Source organism: Ceratotherium simum, chromosome 2 (assembly GCF_057802395.1).
Source record: "Ceratotherium simum simum isolate JZ-2026a chromosome 2, ASM5780239v1, whole genome shotgun sequence".
Classification (NCBI taxonomy): Eukaryota; Metazoa; Chordata; class Mammalia; order Perissodactyla; family Rhinocerotidae; genus Ceratotherium; species Ceratotherium simum.
Window position 1 is genome coordinate 100,050,823 of NC_141901.1, and position 20,335 is coordinate 100,071,157.

At 42.6% G+C, this 20,335-nt stretch overlaps 1 protein-coding gene across 2 annotated transcripts in view; it reads left to right on the forward strand.

Annotated features, from left to right (window-relative positions):
* The first annotated feature begins 5,759 nt into the window (after window positions 1–5,759).
* The window catches only part of C2H1orf87 (chromosome 2 C1orf87 homolog), a 73,857-nt gene continuing 59,281 nt past the window's right edge, over window positions 5,760–20,335 (forward strand). The window contains exons 1-2 of one of the 2 annotated variants that reach the window (XM_087417288.1): window positions 5,760–5,815; window positions 6,828–6,960. In XM_087417288.1, coding sequence (XP_087273414.1) covers window positions 6,854–6,960 — 107 coding nt within the window. In that variant the 5' untranslated portion in view covers window positions 5,760–5,815; window positions 6,828–6,853. The other variant, XM_087417284.1, reaches the window with a different exon arrangement.

Sequence of the window (20,335 nt, forward strand, 5' to 3'; positions counted from 1 at the left end):
TGACCTTATCTTGAAGCTTAGAAATAGGGCCACGAGGAAGACATTTCAAGCAAAAACAACCACCTCTGCAGAGGCACAAGGGATAAAACTCCATGGGAGGTCAAGGAACTGCAGGAAACTTGGTGCAGCTTCAGTTGATTAGGTGGGAGAGACGAGACTGGAGACGTGACCAAGAGCTGAACCAAGGAGGCTGTAGTACAGAATGCGTGTATTATCCTAGGGAGGTAAGGCTGACAGCAACAAACACTTACCACATACTGCACACTGTTCTAAACATTTGTTCACTCCTTTAAACTTCACATGATGGTAGGTATTGCTATCATCCTTGAAGAAATGAAGTTACAGAAAGGCAAAGAGCTTGTCTGAAGTAATACCAGACCAAGTGCAGAGCCAGGTTTTTGTCCCAAGCCGTCAGGGCTGTTATGGGAATTGTGTCTTAGTCAGTTTGGGCTACTTATACAAAAATATCACAGACTGGGTGGCTTAAACCACAAATATTTATTCCTCACAGTTCTGAAAGCTGGATGGTTCAAGACCAAGGTGCCAGCCAATTCGGTTCCTGGAGAGATCCCTCTCCCCTGTTTGCAGAGGGATGCCTTCTTGCTGTATTCTCACAGGGTAGAGAGAGAGAGGGCTCTGTTCCCTTCGTTTCCTTATAGGGCACATAACCCATCATGGGGGCTTCACTCTCAGGAGCTCATTTAAACCTAATCACCCCCCAAAGGCCCCACCTCCACATACCACCACACTGCAGATTAGGGCTTCAACTTATAAATTTGGGGAGACAAACATGCAGTCGACAGCAAATTGTATCTCCCCCAAATTCCTAGGTTGAAATCCTAACCCCCGGATCTAAGAATGTGACCTTATTTGGAAATACAGTGATTGCAGAGGTAATTAGTTAAGATGAGGTCATACTGGAGTAGAGTGGGCCCTTAATCCAATGTAATTTATGTTCTTATAAGAAGGAGAAATTTGGATACAGATGTGCACACAGAGAGAATGTCATATGAACATGAAAGCAGAGATCTACAAGCCAAGGAATGCAACAAACTGTCAGTAAACCATCAGAGAAGAGGACGCAGGCATGGAACAGACTCTCCCTTACCCCTTCAGAAGGCATCAACCCTGTGACAACTGCTGGGACTTCCCGCCTCTAGAACCGTGCAACAGTGAGTTCCCGCCATTTCATCCACCCATTTGTAGTACTTTGCTGTGGTAACCCTGGTAAACTAATGTAGGACCCAAAGTTGGCCCATCGACTTGCTATGCTCATACTCTTGTTTTCCCAGAGCCATGGGAGCATTTTAAAAAGGAAGAGAACTTGGTCATATTTGCATTCTGCTCTGAAATCAGCCTGGTCTTGCTCAACCTTTTACCTGGAGTCCCCCATTAGTCATAAAGATCATTGGCTTGGGTCCTGTGTGTTTCTTGGGGGAAAAAATGTAATGCCCCATATTCCTTGCAATACAGCTCAGTTTAATGTCAGTGTTTGTCTCTTCTCTTTTTGGACAGGGACTTTACTGCAAAATGCTTCACTTTTATAAATCTATGATTAAACTGTTCAAAAGCACAGGGCTTTACTGCTTCCTGTGTATAAACTCATTCTACTTTGACTTATATGGGAAAAAGCTAAACACTGGAGACAATTTTTTCCCCTCTTCCTTAGTCTGTCTGGTGGTAAATGTAAAATCAGGAAGTTTTAGGAGGGGGCATTCTTTGGTCCTCTTATTACAGCTATTAATCTTTCTTTGGGGAAAAAAAGAGAGAGCTGATTCTCTCAGATGGAGATGTTTGTCTGGAATCTTTCTCTGGTGACTCGTAATCTAAAGCTGTTGAATTCAAGGAAGGCAGTTTTAACCACAGTATTTAATCTCACAGAGACGTTGTTCATTGCATAGCTTTTTGTTTTGCCTCCTTTAATATAAACCACTGGAGAGATGCTTCCTGGTTATGTCAGTTCATAAAGCAGAGTGTGAAGTAGAAATCCCAGATAAGAAAGGGCTACTCCTCCTTAAGAATTCTGTCATAGAATCTCCACTCTCTAAGGGACCTAGAGCCTTAAATCAAAGACGATGAGCACATTAACATTAATAATAGTAATAACAACAACAACGGCTAACTGACGTCCACAGAGCAGTGTGGGGCAGTGGTCATAAAGGCTGCTTCTAGAGTCGGACAACCTGATTTCCAGTGCAGGTCTGATGCTTCCTGGAGCAGGTAGTCTTCTCTAAGCCTCAGGTTAGTTATCTCCACAATGGAGATTTTCGTTCATTTTTTTTGAGGAAGATTGGCCCTGAGCTAACATCTTTTGCCAATCTTCCTGCTTTTTACCTTTTTTCTCCCCAAAGCCCCAGGAGATAGTTGTATGTCATAGTTGTACATCCTTCCAGTTGCTCTATGTGGGACGCCGCCTCAGTGTGGCTTAATGAGCGGTGCGTAGGTCTGCACCCAGACCTGGTCTGCACCGGGATCTGAACTGGCGAACCCCGAGCTGCTGAAGCGAAGTGTACACACTTAGCTGCTATGCCACCGGGCCAGACCCTCCACAATGGAGATATTCATAGTCTTCATTTCATAAGATTGTTGTGAAGATTAAACAGGATAGTGAATGGAAAGCTCTTAGCACAGTGTCTGGCACAGAATAAATATTCACTAAATGCTAACTGCTATTGTTATAAACAAAATACAACTTACTGGAAGTTTATTACATATCAGGGGCTCTGAGAATGTTATCTCTAATCCTAACAGCAATCTTTATGGTAATTATTGTTTGTCTCTACCTTAAAGATAAAAGAGTTAAACTGCTTGTTCAAGGTCATTTGGCTGGGAAATGGCAAAGCAGAGTTTCCTTTGGGTCTGAAAAAATATATCAAATTTCATCTGAATATCTTTAAACTGATAGAAGAGCTGTACAGTGCAAAGTTTCCCTCCAATACCATTATGTTTCAAGTCGGCATTTATAAAACTTTTAAGTCAAGATAAGCTCAAAGGATAATGTTAAGTAGAATATCTGATTTGATCAAAATCAATTTACTCCTTCAAGCTTTATAACAGAATTTACAGTGAAACTTAAAATGCCATTCGATCAGTTAAGTGCACACCATATATAAACCTTAGCAACTTGAAGTTTAAGAGTCTCTGTATTAGTCAGGACTATTTGGGTAAAGATTAATAAAGCCCTTCTCCAAATACCTTAAGCAAAAGGGAAATTTATCACTCCTGTGCTTGCAAATTCTAGAATCTAAGCTTCAGGCATAGCTGGATCCAGGCTCTTTGATCTTATCGCCTTTCAGCTCTGATCTGGCTTCCTCCTCTTCTACTGAAATAAGGCAGTAAGTGTTGATATAGATATCTACCAACAGCCTCAACACCTTATCCTCACAGTTTAGTAACCTCAACAGATAGAAGACCTCTCTGCCTCCAAATCTGTACACGGGTCGTTTATAAGAACTCTGCTTGGTCTACTGAAGCCATAGAGTGTGATCAGTTCTATGAAGAAATGAGTCCTTCAATAGCATTGCATTAATTTACTATGGCTGCTCTAATAAATTATCAGAAACTTGGTGGTTTATAGCAACACAAATTTATTCTTACAGTTTTAGAGGCCAGATGCCCAAAATCAGTCTCTGTGGGCTAAAGTCAAGGGGTCGGCAGGGGCTGGTTCCTTCTGGAGGCTCTAGAGAAGAATCTGCTTCCTTGCCTCTTCTAGCTCTGGAGGCCACCTGCATTCCTAGGCTCATGACCCCCTCTTCGAATCACTCTAACCTCTTGCTCCCAGTTATATCTCCTACTTCCTCTTTTGTAGTCAAATCTTCCTCTGCCTCCCTCTTTTAAGGACACTTGTGGTTACATTTAGGGCCTACCTAGATAATCCAGGATAATCTCCCTATCTCAAGATCTTTAACTTAATCACACCTGCAAAGTCTCTTTTGCTATAGAAGGTAACATTCACAGGTTCCAGGGGTTAGGAGGTGGCCATCTCAGGGGCCATTATTCAGCTACCACAAGCATGATTCAGGAATATATGACAACCAATGTAAACAAAGAGTCACACTATCAGGCAAAGAAAGACACATTTTATAAAGGAGAAACCACAAATTATACAGAGGGCAGAGAAACCATGGAGGATCTGGTTTGGCTTCTTGACAGATAATTATAATAATGATGATAGTAAACATTTGTGTTGCTCCTTGTGTGTCAAGCATTGTTCTAAGTGCCTTATTTACATAACTCACTCAATCTTCACAAAAAGTCCTCATTTCACAGAAGAGAAAACTAAGACACAAAGATGTTAAGTGACTTGCACAATACCACATTAAAGTAGCAGAACTGGGATTTGAACCCAAGGTATTTGATTCTAAGGTGCATACTCTCCACTATTTAACATAGAACTTAAAGAATGGACAGCAGACTGACACAATAAGGAAATGGAAGGGTATCGAAGACCAAGGGAACAGAATGAACAAAGGCACAAAGGCAGAAGAATGGAAGGCAGGTTCAGGCCAAAGAGCAGGCTGGGCTGGATGGAGTACAGCAAGCCTGGGAGAAGTGGTGGGAGAGCAGGCTAGACATCCTAGAAGACTATGGCTTCTCCACCCCCACGGCTGATGGGAGCCCTTGGAGACATTTGACTGCAGGAGGGGGCTTCTCAGAGTTGTGCCTTGGGAAGACTGATCCGGCAACAACGTAAAGGCTGGACTGGAGCGTGAGAAGGGAGCTGCCCCTGGTCCTCTACGCCCAGGGCACTCTGTGTACCATAGAAAGTGCAGGTGTGTCTTGCCCACTAGAGAGTGAGCCTGGAGGGAGCTGAGTGCATCTTCCATCTGGGGCTGCGGGTGCTGGAGCCCATTCAGTCGGTCCACAGGGCCCCTGGTCCTCGCCCAGCACCCGCTCTCTGCGTCCTTGGCGGCCGCCTGACCCTGTGATTGGCGAGGAGCCGGGCTCCACCTCCCGCCCCCCAGGAGGAGGCAGAGCCTATGGACGGCTGGGCTGCTGCTGCTGATGGAAATAGCAACACCATTTTGGGTCAGTTTGAAGTGCCTTTACCCACATTTGCTGAAGTCTTTCAGCATAGTAGAAAGTGCCTGGATATTTGGGTTAGCTATCAGAGCTTGGCTCTGTCAATTGCCTCTGTAAGGTCTTGGACAACTTCTCAACACCCCAAGCCTTGTTTTTCTTAATCTTTAAAATAGAAATAAAATTATTTTATTGTTTATTGTTAACTTATAAGGTAATAGTGATCCGGCTCAAATAAGAGATCTGGCATATGGATGGCTCTCAAAATTATTATTTTTTTATATTCTTATTTAATTTTGTCACCAACTTACCTTCAGATCCATGTTATTATTTTTTCACATTTTACGGATGTGGAAACTGAATCTCGGGGAAAAGAAAGCATTTGTCCAAAGCCACACAGTGGAGGAGGCTGGATTTGAACCAAATGTAAGATTCCGACCATGTGCAATTTCATAAAGAGAAATGAAGCTTAGGGGAAAAAGCAAGACAAGCGTGACCACCCAGAGGGGCGAGATGGGCTTCAGAAAGGCGCTCCCGGGACTCAGGAAGCGCCGCAGCTCAGAATCCAGCAAACAGCCGGGACGCCTCCGCAGGTGGAGGAAACCTGGGCCCCGCCCGGCAACCCCCTCTGCGTCCTTGGCGACCTGGAGAGCCTCCCCGCCGGCCTGGCCCGTGATTGGCCCGACGCCCGGCTCCATCCCCACCCCTGGTCCCAGGTCCCCGCAGGCCTCCGGGTCATTCTTGGGGAGAGCAGGCCGCGCACGGAGCTGCCCGGTGGGGAAACAGCGCCTCTGCGGTAAGACCGCCCCCTGTTCTCTCCGGGAAGGGCTGGCGCGCAGCTGCTGGGCAGAGAGGGGACCCCACAAACACAGATTCTGGTCATTGAAGTTTCCAGAGGGTTTCAAAGAGGTTTCAGGTCCGGCTGGATGGGGCCACCCTCGCGGGGCAGGCGCTCAGGCTGACCACACACCGAGTGAAGCTGGGGTCTGGAAGAATCCTGCTCTAGCTCTCAGACAGTACTGAAACAGGTCTGCTCTTACTCGCTGTGTGGCCTTCCTCAAATAACACCCTCTCTGGGCCTCAGTGTCCCAATCTGTAAAGCTAGCATTTGGATTAGAATGGTTTCTAAAGGCCTTTCCATCTCTGAGAGGCTCTGACAGGGAGTGGTCAGCCTGGGGCCAGGTTTACAGAACTTCTGAGTTCCCCTTGGCACCAGACCTGCTTATCTAGCGCAGGATCTCAGTTTCTGATTTATTGGCCTGTTGCCAAAACAGAGCAGTGACAACAACAAGAATTCCTCTTTCCTATGTATAATGCTTCCTCAGATGCATTATCTCATTGGATTCACTCTAAGTCCCCAAGAGCAGAACTAGAATTATCCTGGTTTCATAGCAGGGGAAATTGAGCATCAGAGCTGAATAGAAGATCTTCCTATGCCCCACTAAAGTCCTGGTTTCCTTTCTGACTTCACAAGAATGCCATCTGATATCAGGAAGGGAGAGTCACCAAATGGCTCAGTAGACCAGTTTTGCAGACTTCTTAGGTGGGATTCCAGACCTGCCAGTTACTGGTTTAGTGATATTGAATAAGTTACATAACTGCATTATGCCTGTTCCCTCAACTGTAAGACAAAGATGATAACAGTAATGAAGGTCTCTCACTCACGCCCTTATTGGATTGTTCATGAGATACACTACAGGTAAAGTACTTAGTCTTGCTGGTATCATTCTTGTTACTATTGACAAGAATGCTACAGTTGCCTAGTGGAGAGTCAAGAGGGAGAGATTTACTTCTTTTCCACCCCCAAGGATTTGAAGGAGCTTCTGGAAGAATCATGTCATCAGTTTGGAAGACTCCCCGTGGATCAGTGGCAATGCCCGAGGTGGTGGTGAAAATCATCGGAAGTAAACACTTTCGATACCTTGTGGAGAAGCCAAAGATGTAAGTTTGCTGTTTGAAACATATCTATTTTGCTTGGATGATAATGAAGTTTTTAGTTTTTTTTTTAATCTAGAAATTTACATGTAAAAAATGCCATCCATGGAAAATTAAGTCATTAAGACGTAACAGTAGAAGTAAAATAGTGTTGATAACTTGCATATGTGCACTGTTTTCCCGATATTGTTCATCTTTATGGTTCCCCATACTCCTTAATTACTTGGGCTGATTTTCCAAATAGGTGGGATATATAAGCATTGAGACATTATAAATATTAATGGGATATTGCTGCTTCTCCTCATCAGGTTTGTGATCTACCACATGTAGTAATTTTCCCGTGGGGGAGGGAGGAAGCTTGTTAGACAATTTGTTATGAATTAAAGGAGTAGGATTAACACTGGATCATAAATTGTAAGATTTTTTACTTACTCTTGTTCGTATTCAATACTCCAAGCAGAGGCTTCTTGGAGCATGACTAAGAGAACTTTCTTCCCTCCCACGCCCATCACAGTCACATCTGAGGGAGGACACTCGTGTGTCTCTAAAACTCACTGGGTATTTGGCACAGAAGGGTATGACTAGCTCTTCCTTCCAGAGTTCTGGTGGTTCACAAGAGAGAAAGAAAGTACTAGACCTGCCTTTCATCTAGTAAACCTTCCATAAATAGCAACTAGTCAATATTTGCCTTTCTCTCCTAAAATTATGTCCTTAGCTCTGTCCTCTGTTTCAGAAACCCACAGACCAGACAAACAAACAAAAGAGATCTGACCTCATTGAATATAGCTGCAGAAAACAGTGGATATTGAACTTGGCTATCGTCAGAATCACCTGGAGGATCCTTAAAAATAAAGATTTGGGGTCTAACCCAAGACCTATTGAATCAGAATCTCTGAAGGTGAGGCCATCAGGACCACTGTTCTGGAGTATAGGCTTCTAAGGGCAAATTCGTTTGACCTCCCCACCATCAGTATTGTCAGCTCCGAGAGGTTCCAAAGTAGTGTCTGCCATGGTGTGGGAGGTGAGCTTCGCAGCCCCTGAGTCCTGCATTTGGGATCCCTGTACAGCTGAGAGATGAGAGTTTGAATCCCGGCTCTGTGCCTTTCTGGCCTCTTGACGTTGAGCAAGTTTATTAACATCTCTGGCCTCAGATTCTACATCTATCAAGTGGGGATAAAACACATGCATCTGGTAGGGTTGTTGTGAGGATCAAATGAGAAAAATTATGCAAAACACCTTTCCGGTGCCTAGTAGTATATTCAACATGCTTCATAAGTGATTCTACTGTTGCTATTGAAGCACATCTTTCCAAGAATAGAAGACATTTATTGGAAAATCAACTCTCTTTCTATGAAATACTTGCCAATCCTTTTACGTTCTATGCCACAGAGGCAGGTTATGTCTGTTTTGTAGATGAGGAACTAAGACACTGTGATGAGTGGCTATTCCGAGATCCCCGGTCAGGTCCTGGTCACTGTCAAGAGAAGTCACGAAGATCAGTTCAGACACCTGCTGAGTTCTCCTCCTCCCGGGAAGATGACATGACTCTCCCACCAATTCCATTCCTCTCTAAGGCTGTTTGCTAAGTCCCTTCTATCCCCAACCCCTTCCTTTTCCAGGGAAATCAGAGGTTAATGGGTTCCTAAAAGAGTGTTTGCCTTTTAAATAGGGGAAAATTCCCTTTCTCTTATAAGAAGATGCCTTTTTTCCCCCTCTTTACTTTTAAACTTCAGAATCCAGGAAATAAAAGAAGGGGAGGTTGAGAGGATTTGGGTGTGACTCTGTTCCTAGTCAACAGTTTTTAGCCCACAACTGAAGGAAGACAGACAAATCCCTCCAGTAAACATGTAGGTAGTAGAATGCTGGGGAGCCTTGGCAGGAAAATGAGCTAAAACCAACAAGATGAAATCAGCAGAGGTATATGCAAAGTCTTTCTTTAGAGAAGACTACACGTAAGTGATTATATGGAATAAATGTTTGGGTTTTACTTGTTACGAAATAATTGAAAAAAATATATATATTGGTGTCTGCTCCCAGTTCCTGCCTGGAGCTCCTAAAACCCTTGCAATTTGCTGAGAGATAAGAGTACTAGGAGCATCTTTTGTTCTAATATTTGGTCTTTGACCCCGGATCCTGACACAGAGCTTCTGCCTCCCTTGGCATTTCCTGGGTGATGGGGTGTCATCTGTTCTAACGAAGATACTCTCAGTGGGCTCCTGGATAGCTTCAGGAGGGGCTCTGGTCACCGGAAAGACCAAGCCTTGATTAAAAGCTTAGAACTTTCAGCCCCACCCCCATCCTCAGGGAAGGGAATATGGGCTGAAGATTGAGTTAGTGATTGAAAATGCCTATGTGATGAAGCCTCCATAAAAATCCCCAAAGTATGGGGTTCAGAGAGCTTCCAGGTTGCTGAACACATCCGTGTGCTGGGAGGATGGTGTGCCGAGACAGCGTGCAAGTTCTGTGCCCTTCCCACATACCTTGCCTATGCATCCCTCCATCTGGCTGTTCCTGAGCTATAACCTTTTATAATAAATGGATAATCTATTAAGTAAACAGTTTTCCTGAGTTCTGTGAGCTGTGCCAACAAATTAATCAAACCCAAGGAGAGGGACATGGGAACCCCAATTTGTGGCCAATTGGTCCAGAAGCTGAATTTTCTATTCACATCTGAAGGGAGCGGGGCAGTCATGTGGGACTGAGCCCTTAACCTGTGGGGTCTGTGCTACCTCCAGGTAGATAATATCAGAACTGAACTGAATTGTAGGACACCCAGGTGTGTTGGAGAGTTGCTGGGTGTGGAGAAACCCCCCCAGCATTTGGTGGTCAGAAGTGTGTGGTGGTAGTGGAGAGCAGAGAACAGGATAAAGAGGAGTGTTTCCCCTTACGCTTGTGTCTGAGCTCCACATGACCCCAGGGAGTCCAGCAGATAAAGGGACACAGGGGCCCACTGTACTCAGAACTGGACGTGTCACCTGTGCAGTACTGAGCTTCACTCTGGATGCCACATTTTAGGAGGGACCCTGGCACAGTAAAAGTGTGGGCACTAAAGGTATGGCATTAAGGAAGATTCAGGGTATGAAATGTGGCCTAGGCGGACATTTATAGAATCTGGGGATTGAGTTGTTAAATAGAAGAGGAATGGGGTCCATTTCAAAAAACTCCTGTGAGTAGAGACGCTTCCACTGAATAAAGTTGGCTTCTGTAGTTCCTTTCAATGCCAAGAATCAGTGACCCAAAGCACTCATTCCACAGTTACATCGCTGTTGGTGTAGCGTTTTTAAGCACAAGGGAAGCTGACTGCAAGTTTTTATGGGAAAGGGTAGCAAATATTTGTAATAATGTACATTGACATTTATAGCCAAGAAATATAAAGTTCTGGTATTTTCCCATGTGACTCTCTTGGAGCCCATATTCTGTCATTTATTAATCCCTCAAAGCCCTTCACAGTAATACATTCTTTTTGACTTGTCTTGAACTTTTTTAAAGTGTTAATGTCAACAGTTTTAGAAATTAATGCATATATGGAATTCCATCAACATCCTTTCCACAAGCATTAATTGAGCACCTACTGAGTGCCAAGCCTTGGGGATACAGCAATGTACCTAATGTTCCAGTGATAGGAGACACACGACAAACAGATAAACAAGGACGTTAAGTAAGGATAATGCAAAGAGGAAACATAGAGGAGGATGACAAGGGTGTATTGAGTCACCAGGGGTGTTCCCAGAAGGCCTCTCTGAGCATTTGCAGTGAGACTGTGTGGAGACAAGCAGTCAGAATTATCCATGGCTAGCTAGCAGTGAGCTGGCTAAGACTGGCCCAGACTTCATCCCAGTGGACGTGGTCACCGGCTTCCAACTTTCCATAAAACTAGTAGTTTCTTTTCCCTCTCCTTCCCCAGAAGAAGAGGCTGCAACTTCCAACAGGCCCCAAGTTCTCTAGATATTGGACCTCTGACTTCCTAGCGGCTGAGCCAACCACCTGGAGCCCAAGCAGGTGTTTTGACAAGGCCACCTTATGCTTGCTGCACACAAGTGGGCCAGCATCCCGTTCTGGGAGCACAGTGCCCAGAGAGCAGGGCACCTGTGAAGCTGCTGCTTCCTGCCCACGAGGTCCAGCCTACACCAAGTGACACCACAGGTGTGCACCATCCTTGTGCCTCCACAGAGAGTAAACTGTGCGAATATCTGAAGAAAGGCCGCTAGGCAGAGGGAGCAGCCAACATAAAGCCTCTTGGTGTGTTTAAGGATGAGCAAGGAGGCTAGTGTTGGTGGAGCAGCGTGAACAAAGGGGAGAAAAAGAGGTCAGAGAGGCCAGCAGGCTCTGATCGCAGGCCGTGTTGGCCACGGTGCGAACTTGGGATTTGTTCTACATGGAATGGAAGCCATTGGAAAATTGAGAGCAGCGGAGGATGTAATCAAATTCATGCTTTCTAAAGGGTGATTCTGGCCACTGTGTGGAGGATAAACTGGGAAAGACATGAGTGGAAAGAGAGAGACCATTTAGGGTGTCATAACGGTAATCCAGGCAGCAGGCGGTAGCAATGACCAGTGATAGTACCTATTTAAAACCTGGATAAACCGTGACTTAAAAGTTCAAGTACCCTACTTATCCATCTTTTTAAAAGAAATAACTAATCATAATACCTTATCTTTGTTTATTGCCTTTCTTGCTATATAATCTACATAATACCCTAACACCTGTGAACTCAGTCTCTCCTTAAAGTGGAGTGATGTCAGAGCACACACTGTATCTCTGTTTTCACAAGTTCAAAGTGAAGAAGTCATATGCTAGAATCATGCTTCTCTCATGTGCTTTCCACCGCATTAAATTGGTTCTTTATTAATCTTGTAGGATGGGTTTACCATCATTGTCATTATTATTGTAGGCACTGTGAGGAGTGTAACGAAGTGTGAGGCACTGTTCTGGACATGTGCCTATAGCACAAGACACGGGCATGAATCTTTAAGGAAGAGTGTGTGGCATTATATGAGTGATGCCAGATTGATGCTATAACAAATAGGTGCCCGTTGTCCTAAATGTTGAGACATGAGGTAAAAGTTGTTACTTTACCACTTGAAATTCTATACTTCAAAAAATACAATAAAAAGTAGTATTAAAAGACTATTTAAAACATATGTGACAGAGAAAAAAATTAATCCTCTTAATGTATAAAGAGCTCTTACAAATCAATAGGAAAAAGATGAGAAGTCCAGTTTCAGAATTTGACAAACCATCTAGACAGGCAATTCACGAAAGAACTAGAAATGACCACCAGCTATGTGTGGGCGGGGCACTCAGCCTGAGTGGATGAAAGAAATTTAAACTGCAGTGAGATGTTTTTTACCAACCAAACTGGAAATGTTTTTATAATGGAAATACCAGGGTTGACAGGATTTAGAAAAAAGAGGACTCACATGCAATGAGCACTTTTAAGTATACTTAGCAAAAGCCTTAAAAGTGCATGTGCTTGGGCATAAAATCTCCTTCTCAATCAAGTCTGCGGAAATAATTATGGATGGATATAACGGATTGGTTTCAAAAATTTACACAAGCAGGTACAAGTCTGGGTCCAGTAGGAAACAGATTATAATCTGTTATAGGTATAATTATATTATACTATAATTATATATAACTCAGATTTGGGGAGGGTTTGGCTACGGGAGCAGCAGAACTGTGAGGTGTAGTGCAGGAATCTGGGCGGGCGGCTGCAAGGCTGTCACCAGCCCTCTGTCTGCAGAGATGAGAGGAGGGGAATGTCCTTGAGGAGGAAGCTTTCTGTAGCTCAGGCCACCTTGAGAAAAGTGGTGATCTTTGGGCAAGAGACACAAATAGCTTAGGTAACCTTGTAGGGAGAGTCAGCAACGGTGAGGGCTACCCATTGGCCAGAGCCAGCCAGAATCAGAGGAAACGAGAGCTGATCAGTCCACACAGGTCAGCCTGCTGGGGTGGAGAAGGAGGCAAGGAACAAGGAGCAAAGAAACATGCCCAGCAGAAGAGCAATACTAAATTAGTCAAATTTGGGAACAGTAAATGTCCAACAATATAGGACTAGTTAAATAAGCTCTTGTATATTTATACAGTGAAATACTGTTTAGACGTTTAAAATGTCTTGCAGATACATAAGTATTGATGTGTAAAGATATCCACGTTATATTGTCAACTGGAAAATTTTTTAAAAGATTACAAAACTGTATAATCCTAGTTCGGTTTTAAAGCAAAAGAAAACATAAGTTCTTGTGCATATATATGCAAAATTTCTATAAAGAGATAATATAGTACCTTGCCACATTTAGTTTAACCACTTTTAATTTTGAGAAAGCACAGATTTGTGTTTGTATAGTACACTTGCTTTCAGGACTTTATTTTTTTAAAACAGTTTTAGATTCACAGCAAACTTGAGAGGAAGGTATAGAGATTTCCCATATACCTCCTGCCCCCACACATGCATAGTCTCCCCCATTATCAACATCCCCACCACAGTGGTGCGTCTGTTACAATTGATGAACCTACGTGCACATCATTATCACCCAGAGTCCATAGTTTACCTTAGGATTCACTCTTGCTGTTGTACTTTCTGACTTTGGACACATGTATAATGACATGTATCAATCATTACAGCATCCTACAGAGTAGTTTCACAGCCCTAAACTTCTTCTGTGCTCTGCCGGTTCATCCCTCCCCCTTTGCCTATAGCACACTTTTAAAATCTGTGATTTGCTTATATACTCCTGATTTAGTTCAACCTAATTAAACAAAATGACACAGCAATAATTATTGCTCCCCACTCCCAGAGACCATGTGGGTGAATCCAGGGGGTGGCACAGAGAGAAGAGGACTGTGTGTGCTGCATCCTCTGGCTCCGAGACTGTGCCCTAAAGCACTGAGATAATTGGTGAAGAGGACAGGCACTTTTGCAAAACAATCATTTTGCTTCAACTTGCAAAAGCAAACAATCATTTTGCTTTGACTTGCAAAAGCAACACAGGAGAGAATACAAGTGCAAATGACATTAAATTCCAGCCAAAGAAGGCTGGCCCAAAGATTTAAAAATGGCACAGTCTGCAAAGCTCCTGGGTATGACACACCTGAGGACATTGTGATGCAACAATGTTATGTTTTTTTCTGTAAAATTAAGGAAAATGATTCCAAAGAATTGTGCTTTATCAGAGCAGCTTTTTAATATTAATTAATCTGCTTTTTTTTTTTTTTTTTTTGCCGAGGAAGTTTCGACCTGAGCTAACATCTGTTACCAATCCTCCTCTTTTTTTTCTTTCACTTGAAGAAGATTAGCCCTGAGCTAACATCTGTACCGATCTTCCTCTATTTTATATGTAGGTCACCACCACAGCATGGTTGACGAGTGATGTAGGTCCGCGTCCAGGATCTGAACCCACGAACCCGGGCTGCCGAAGTGGAACACACCAAACTCAACCACCAGGCCACAGGGCCGGCCCCATGCTTTGTTTTTTAAAGTGGGTGATTTTTAGAACTTGTATTTACTGTTAGTAAATAACAAGGTGGCCGGATAGGTTACATTAACTATCTCTCTTTTTATCTATTTAAATAGATTTTCTTCAGTTCCTATGTGCTACAAAACTTTGATCTTTTGAACTTTAGTTTTGCCTGTCATTAAAGAAAGATTTGGGGTCCAGAGGAAAGAGCATCCCTCCCGAACTTGGTGATGAGGGAGATCGCACTTTACCTCACGACTGACACAAAACAACAGTTGTCAAGGGTTGACTGACAAGCAGGCTCAGTGCCAAATATTTTATACATCTTATCCTGATAAGTATTATTTTCCTAAACTCACAGATGAGAAACTGAAAATCAGAGATGTGAAGTAATTGCCCAAGTCAAATATCAAGTCATATTTGCGGCCAGGGTTCAGAATCAGGCCTGAGGGACAGGTGGTCCACGTCTTTAACCACTATACCTACTGCCTGAAATTATGGGTGAATTCTGCACAATTATGGAAAAAAAAACCTTCCTTTCTCATTCACTATGCCATTGTTTCTCAAACTTTAGTGTACACAGGAATCACCTGAGATGTTTACTCAGAATACAAACTTTCTTGTCCTTTTTCAGAAATTCCAATTTAATGAGCTCAGAGTGATCCTAGTATCTGTTTTATTATCCTGCACCCTGCATGGTTATGATCCACCTTAGGTGGTCTGAGGTTCAAAGGTTAGGAACCACTGTCATTTTCTCCAAGAACAAGCCCTTTGTCCTATCTGGAATATTTTTCCACCTCTTATTTTCTCTTTCAACTCCATTTTATATGTCTTTTCCTTCATGGATCCATTTTCATCCCCCTTAAGCAGATTTGGTTTGAAATTCCTCAGTGGTCTCACATCTCTTTTACATACTCTATTTTTTCAGTTATCACACTATTTTTATAAATTTGAGACAGCATAGTCTGAAGACAGTGAGTAGATTGGTGCCCACTATGACCTCAACTAGGAAGGTGGTGATGCATAGCTAAGAGACACTCAGACAGAAGGAAACACCACGGTGTGAACATATCTAAGGCTGGAGAACTGCGTCTCAGAGAAGAAGGTTGCAGAAGAGCAGATTTGTTGGGATATGATTTCTGTAGGTTAAAAGCACCTCATACCACAGAACAGTTGCTGATGGAATTAGTTGTTGATTTTGCAGACACTGTCCCTAATTTGAGAAATTATTTTTATTCTGTGAAATAGTGTAGTGCAAATGCCCTGAAAAATAAACTGATGATTTTCATTGATGTCAACATTCATCAATGTTATGAAGATAGAAATGGGGTACTTTGGGAGTAACTTTGGGAATGTAATGAACTCTGTGTCCCTGGGAAGGTTATAAACCAAAGCTGAATGGCAGCCAGTAGGTGTTCAGCAGAGGGACTTCAGGTCTAGGTGGGAAGACGAACTAGATGTGTTTGTATGTTATTTTTTACTAACATTTTAAAAGAGAATCAAAATTCTGTTAAGATAGACAGTTTGTATATTATGGTGTAAACTGAGGGTAATGTAGAGGAAGGAGTATACGCTTTGGAGCTGTACACACCTGGGTGTGAGTCCTCAATTTCTACTTACTAGCAAAGCGACCTTGGGCAATTTACTCAACCTCCCTGATTATTCATTTTCTCGTCTGAACAATGGTGACAGTAACACCACTTTTCAGGATTATTAGGATAACATGAAAGAATTTACACATGGTAGCTGACACATAAGCATTTAGAACGTCAGCTTGTATAATTACAGTGACAGAAATGGTTCAGGCGTAGGTCTGGGAGTTAACGTACTTTTAAAATCTTTATGAAAACTAAATTTCTATTATAATAATAGGTGATATTGTTGGTTTATATAGCTCCATGGCATAAAAGAAAAAGAAGAAACCCCTCGCTCTTCAGCACAATAACATGCTACAGTAGCATAGGCTTCATCTCAGCTCCCCATGGGCTTTGGTGACATCAGCTGCATTCCCCTCCTCAGTCCCATTTTATTTTTTGCTGTCTTTTTTAAAAAGAAAAGACTGGTTGTGTTGATTATCTGTTATTACTTCCAAATTAAGAACATACTTTCATTTACTGAAATTAGATCCCCATTCACGGCACTGGCACACCCTGGGCTGTTTTCTCCAGAGTGTTTGGGGCCTGTTAGATGGTACACAGTTGGAAATTAGTGGCATTGAGCCACTGCCAAGGCTGGCAGACCTTTAAGATGGCATCTGGTGACCTTTTCACTTAGCCTCCTGGGTCCTCCATCTGAGACTTTGATGTTCTCGGCAGGGGTGTAATCTAAATCAAATGTGAGATCTGGGGAGCTGGAGTTACACGGAGGTGGGGCCAATGGGGGAGCTCTACATTGCTGTGGGCAGAGGATGCTACTAGACACCCTTGCAATGTTTCTTTCCAACCCTGGACTCTGCACTCTTGTGAAGGGCGGCACTGAAGGGTTGGTCTGCAGGAAGAGCCCAGTGTGGGTGAGGGAACACTGGACAGTTTTCTCCTCATTTATTTGTCAGTCAGTAATCCTCCTAATTGCTATGGTCCCCGGATAACACTGAACTCTTCACAGCGTCCCTGCGAGCAGCAGCTGAGGTCAGAAATACATATGAGGAAGCTAGCTGTGTCTTGCTTCCAACATGGTGTTGATGGCATTTTTTTCCTTGTTTTGAAATGGTAAGTTTCTATTTTCAGTACAGCAGGTAGATAGCACACAAGCCTAGAAGAAAGAACCGTGAGTCTGTGAACAGCATAACAACCAAGGTGTGTTGACAAATTGTTTGTGCTAACAACAGACAACTGCCGTTTCTCAGCTGGGGAGTCATTTTCATGATAATTTTAAGGTGCTGTGTATGTTTTTTTAAAAAACAGCTTTTACGTTGAACAGATTTAACAGGTTATTTTTGGTTTTACATCTACGGTGGCTGTTTTAGCAGACAGGCAGATACAGTTCACATTTCTCGGGCAATTCTGTCCTGAGACTGCCCACAAAGAGTCTTGAAGGTGATTAACGCAAGGAGGTTTGTCTCTTTGCCTTCATCCAGAGGAGTTAACTCGCTGTCCATTTTCGCCTTTAGATCCTTCACTTCCTGCTTTGGTTGCCGTCTCCTCAACTTTCCGCTCCTCACATGATCCCAAACTTCCGGGCATCTTCTCCTGACCACTGGCACAAGAAACTTGTGCGACCAGGTAGACTTAGGTTTAAATTCTGGCTCCGCTACTGAAAAGCCATGTAGAGTTGGACAAATCACATACATTCTCTGAGCCTTAATTCCTTCATCCCCAAATGAGAATAATATGCGTACCTCCTTGTAGGGTTGATCTGAATATTAAATAAACCAGTGTTTGTAAATGGCTATGATGTGACTGTCATATAGTTAAATGCTCAGTAATACTGTTATTTTTGCAACCATTGCAGACCGTAGTTGTTTCTCTTTGTTACGAACTTCAAATAGCTCTATTCTTTTCAACATTCACTTGACATTTATTTATATGCTAATTATGTTTCATATTAGTTATGTAAATTTTATACCAATTTCTATGAACACTTTATAGAAATATATGTATATACATAAAAGTACACATGTCTTAAGTATACTCTCTCTGACTTCTCACAAACATGATACACCCGTGCAAAAAACATTGAGATCAAAAGACAAAATAGTATGGATATCCCGGAAGTCCCCCTGGCATTCCCTTCTGGGCTCTACACTTCCCCCAAAGGTAACCACTATCTAAGAGCTAGCTGTCTGACTTCTAGAAGCAAATATGTACCAGTTGTTAACTTTATTATTTGTGTTATTTTTGGACAGCCAAATGAAGTTAAATTTCTTGAGGTCGGGGACCATGTGTTATGCATCTTCTCTCATGGCAAGAACTATTTGTTAAATATACTCTCTTCTTCTAATATTTCTGTCTTGCTCTATTGTCATTTGACTGCACCCGCCTGGCAAAGCCCCAGCCCTGGATGAGCCCCACTAGCTGCTTCTTTGCATCTCCACAAGGGCCACTGGGCAGTCCTAGAGGAGAGCACGCACCCTCCCAGATGATGCCACAGAATCGTGGTCACCAACCTTCACTGCCCACGCAGCTGTGCTCAGCCAACCTTCCTTCTTTTTCTGATTAGCTCTCTTCCGCTTTTCATAGCAGCTATTTCAAGCCACCAGCCCTTAATTCAGACTTCCTACCGCATCACTTCCCCCTTGAGATCCAACAAGTAGCCACATCCTATATATCAGAGAAAATTCAAGCTGTCAGCAATGTGATCAATACTCTGTCACCAAACGTACAAATAAATTTGCCTACGTACTCACCTATCTCCCTACTACACTACACTGAGGTTCATTTCTGCCTCTGTTCTCTCAATGACACCCCATCTCTTTTTGTCAGGGTCATCTTGTGTCATCAACCATATCCTCTCCTCTTCTTTGGTTCAGTTGGCTCCTCACTATGGGCATTTAAATGTGTTCAAGTTCAGACTATCTTTCCACATGATAATAACAAAACCCACATTGCACTATTGCACTCCAGTCACCACCCCATCTTTCTCCCCTCTTGCAGCCAAACTTCTTCACAAAGGTCTTTATACTTGCCTTCAGTTTCTCATCCCCTCTCTTTCCTCAATCCACTTCAGTCTAGCGTCCACCTCCGTTACCTCGCTGAAGCTCCCCTCATCGAGATTCCTGATGCCGTCCTTATGGCTTCATTCAGTGGACACTTCTAAGAGCTTATCTTTCTCAGGAGGCCCTGACACTGTTGACTATGCCCTCTCTCTGGAAACATCCTCCACTTTGCTGCCAAAACCCCACACTCCTGATCTCCCTTCTACCTTACTGAGAATTTCTTCTAAATCTCCTTTTAGGGCTCTTCTTTCTTCTGTAAATATAGGTGTTCCTCAGAGTTCTTTCCTAGGCCTGACTTCCTTCTCATGCTACCACAACCAAGAGGATTACTGTAAAAAACACATATACATTCAAATCTTTGCCTATGGTTTGGCCTTCTTCAAATCAGTCATTATTGGAGCAGTTGATTTATGCTCAGATAACATGACATGCTCTAAAATGAATCCTTACCACTGTATCAATAGTAACAGCTAGAATTTATAGAATGCCTTCTAGGCACAAAGCATACCTATTTTGAAATTTAGTTTTCCTAATTATAAAATAATATTTTCTCATCTAAATATTTGGAATAATAGTTTTATAAGATATAGCATGATATAATATAATGTAATGGTGTATAATGTAATATCATGAGTTCTACTCCCCACAGATACTTACTGTTTATTTCTGGCATATTTCCTTCTAGATATACTATGTACTCTCACACATAAACACATGTATTACATACATGCAATTATATTTTCACTTATTTGTATAATTGGACATTTTCTTCTTTTTTTTATTTGTGAGGAAGATCAGCCCTGAGCTAACATCGTGCTAATCCTCCTCTTTTTGCTGAGGAAGACCGGCTCTGAGCTAACATCTATTGCCAATCCTCCTCCTTTTTTTTCCCCCAAAGCCCCAGTAGATAGTTGGATGTCAGAGTTGCATGGACATTTTCTTGTGTCATTGAAATTACTCTTGACTATTTTAATGGTTCTATTATACAGTCCATCATACAAACATAGAATGAAATATTTAACCTATCCACCTATTGCTAAATATTTAGAGTTTTTAATTTTTCTTTTTCTGCATTTTTTTCCTGTAATGCTCCACCTTAAAAATTGATTTGCTAGCTTAAAGAGTTTCAACTTCCTGACTCTTAATATGTTTCATCAAGTCACACACGATATGAATTATGTCTATTTTTGTGGCCATTAGCGTTTGTTTCTTGTTTTCAGAAAAGTTTTCCACATTTAAAATGGTGCCTTTTAATTGTTTTGACTTGTAA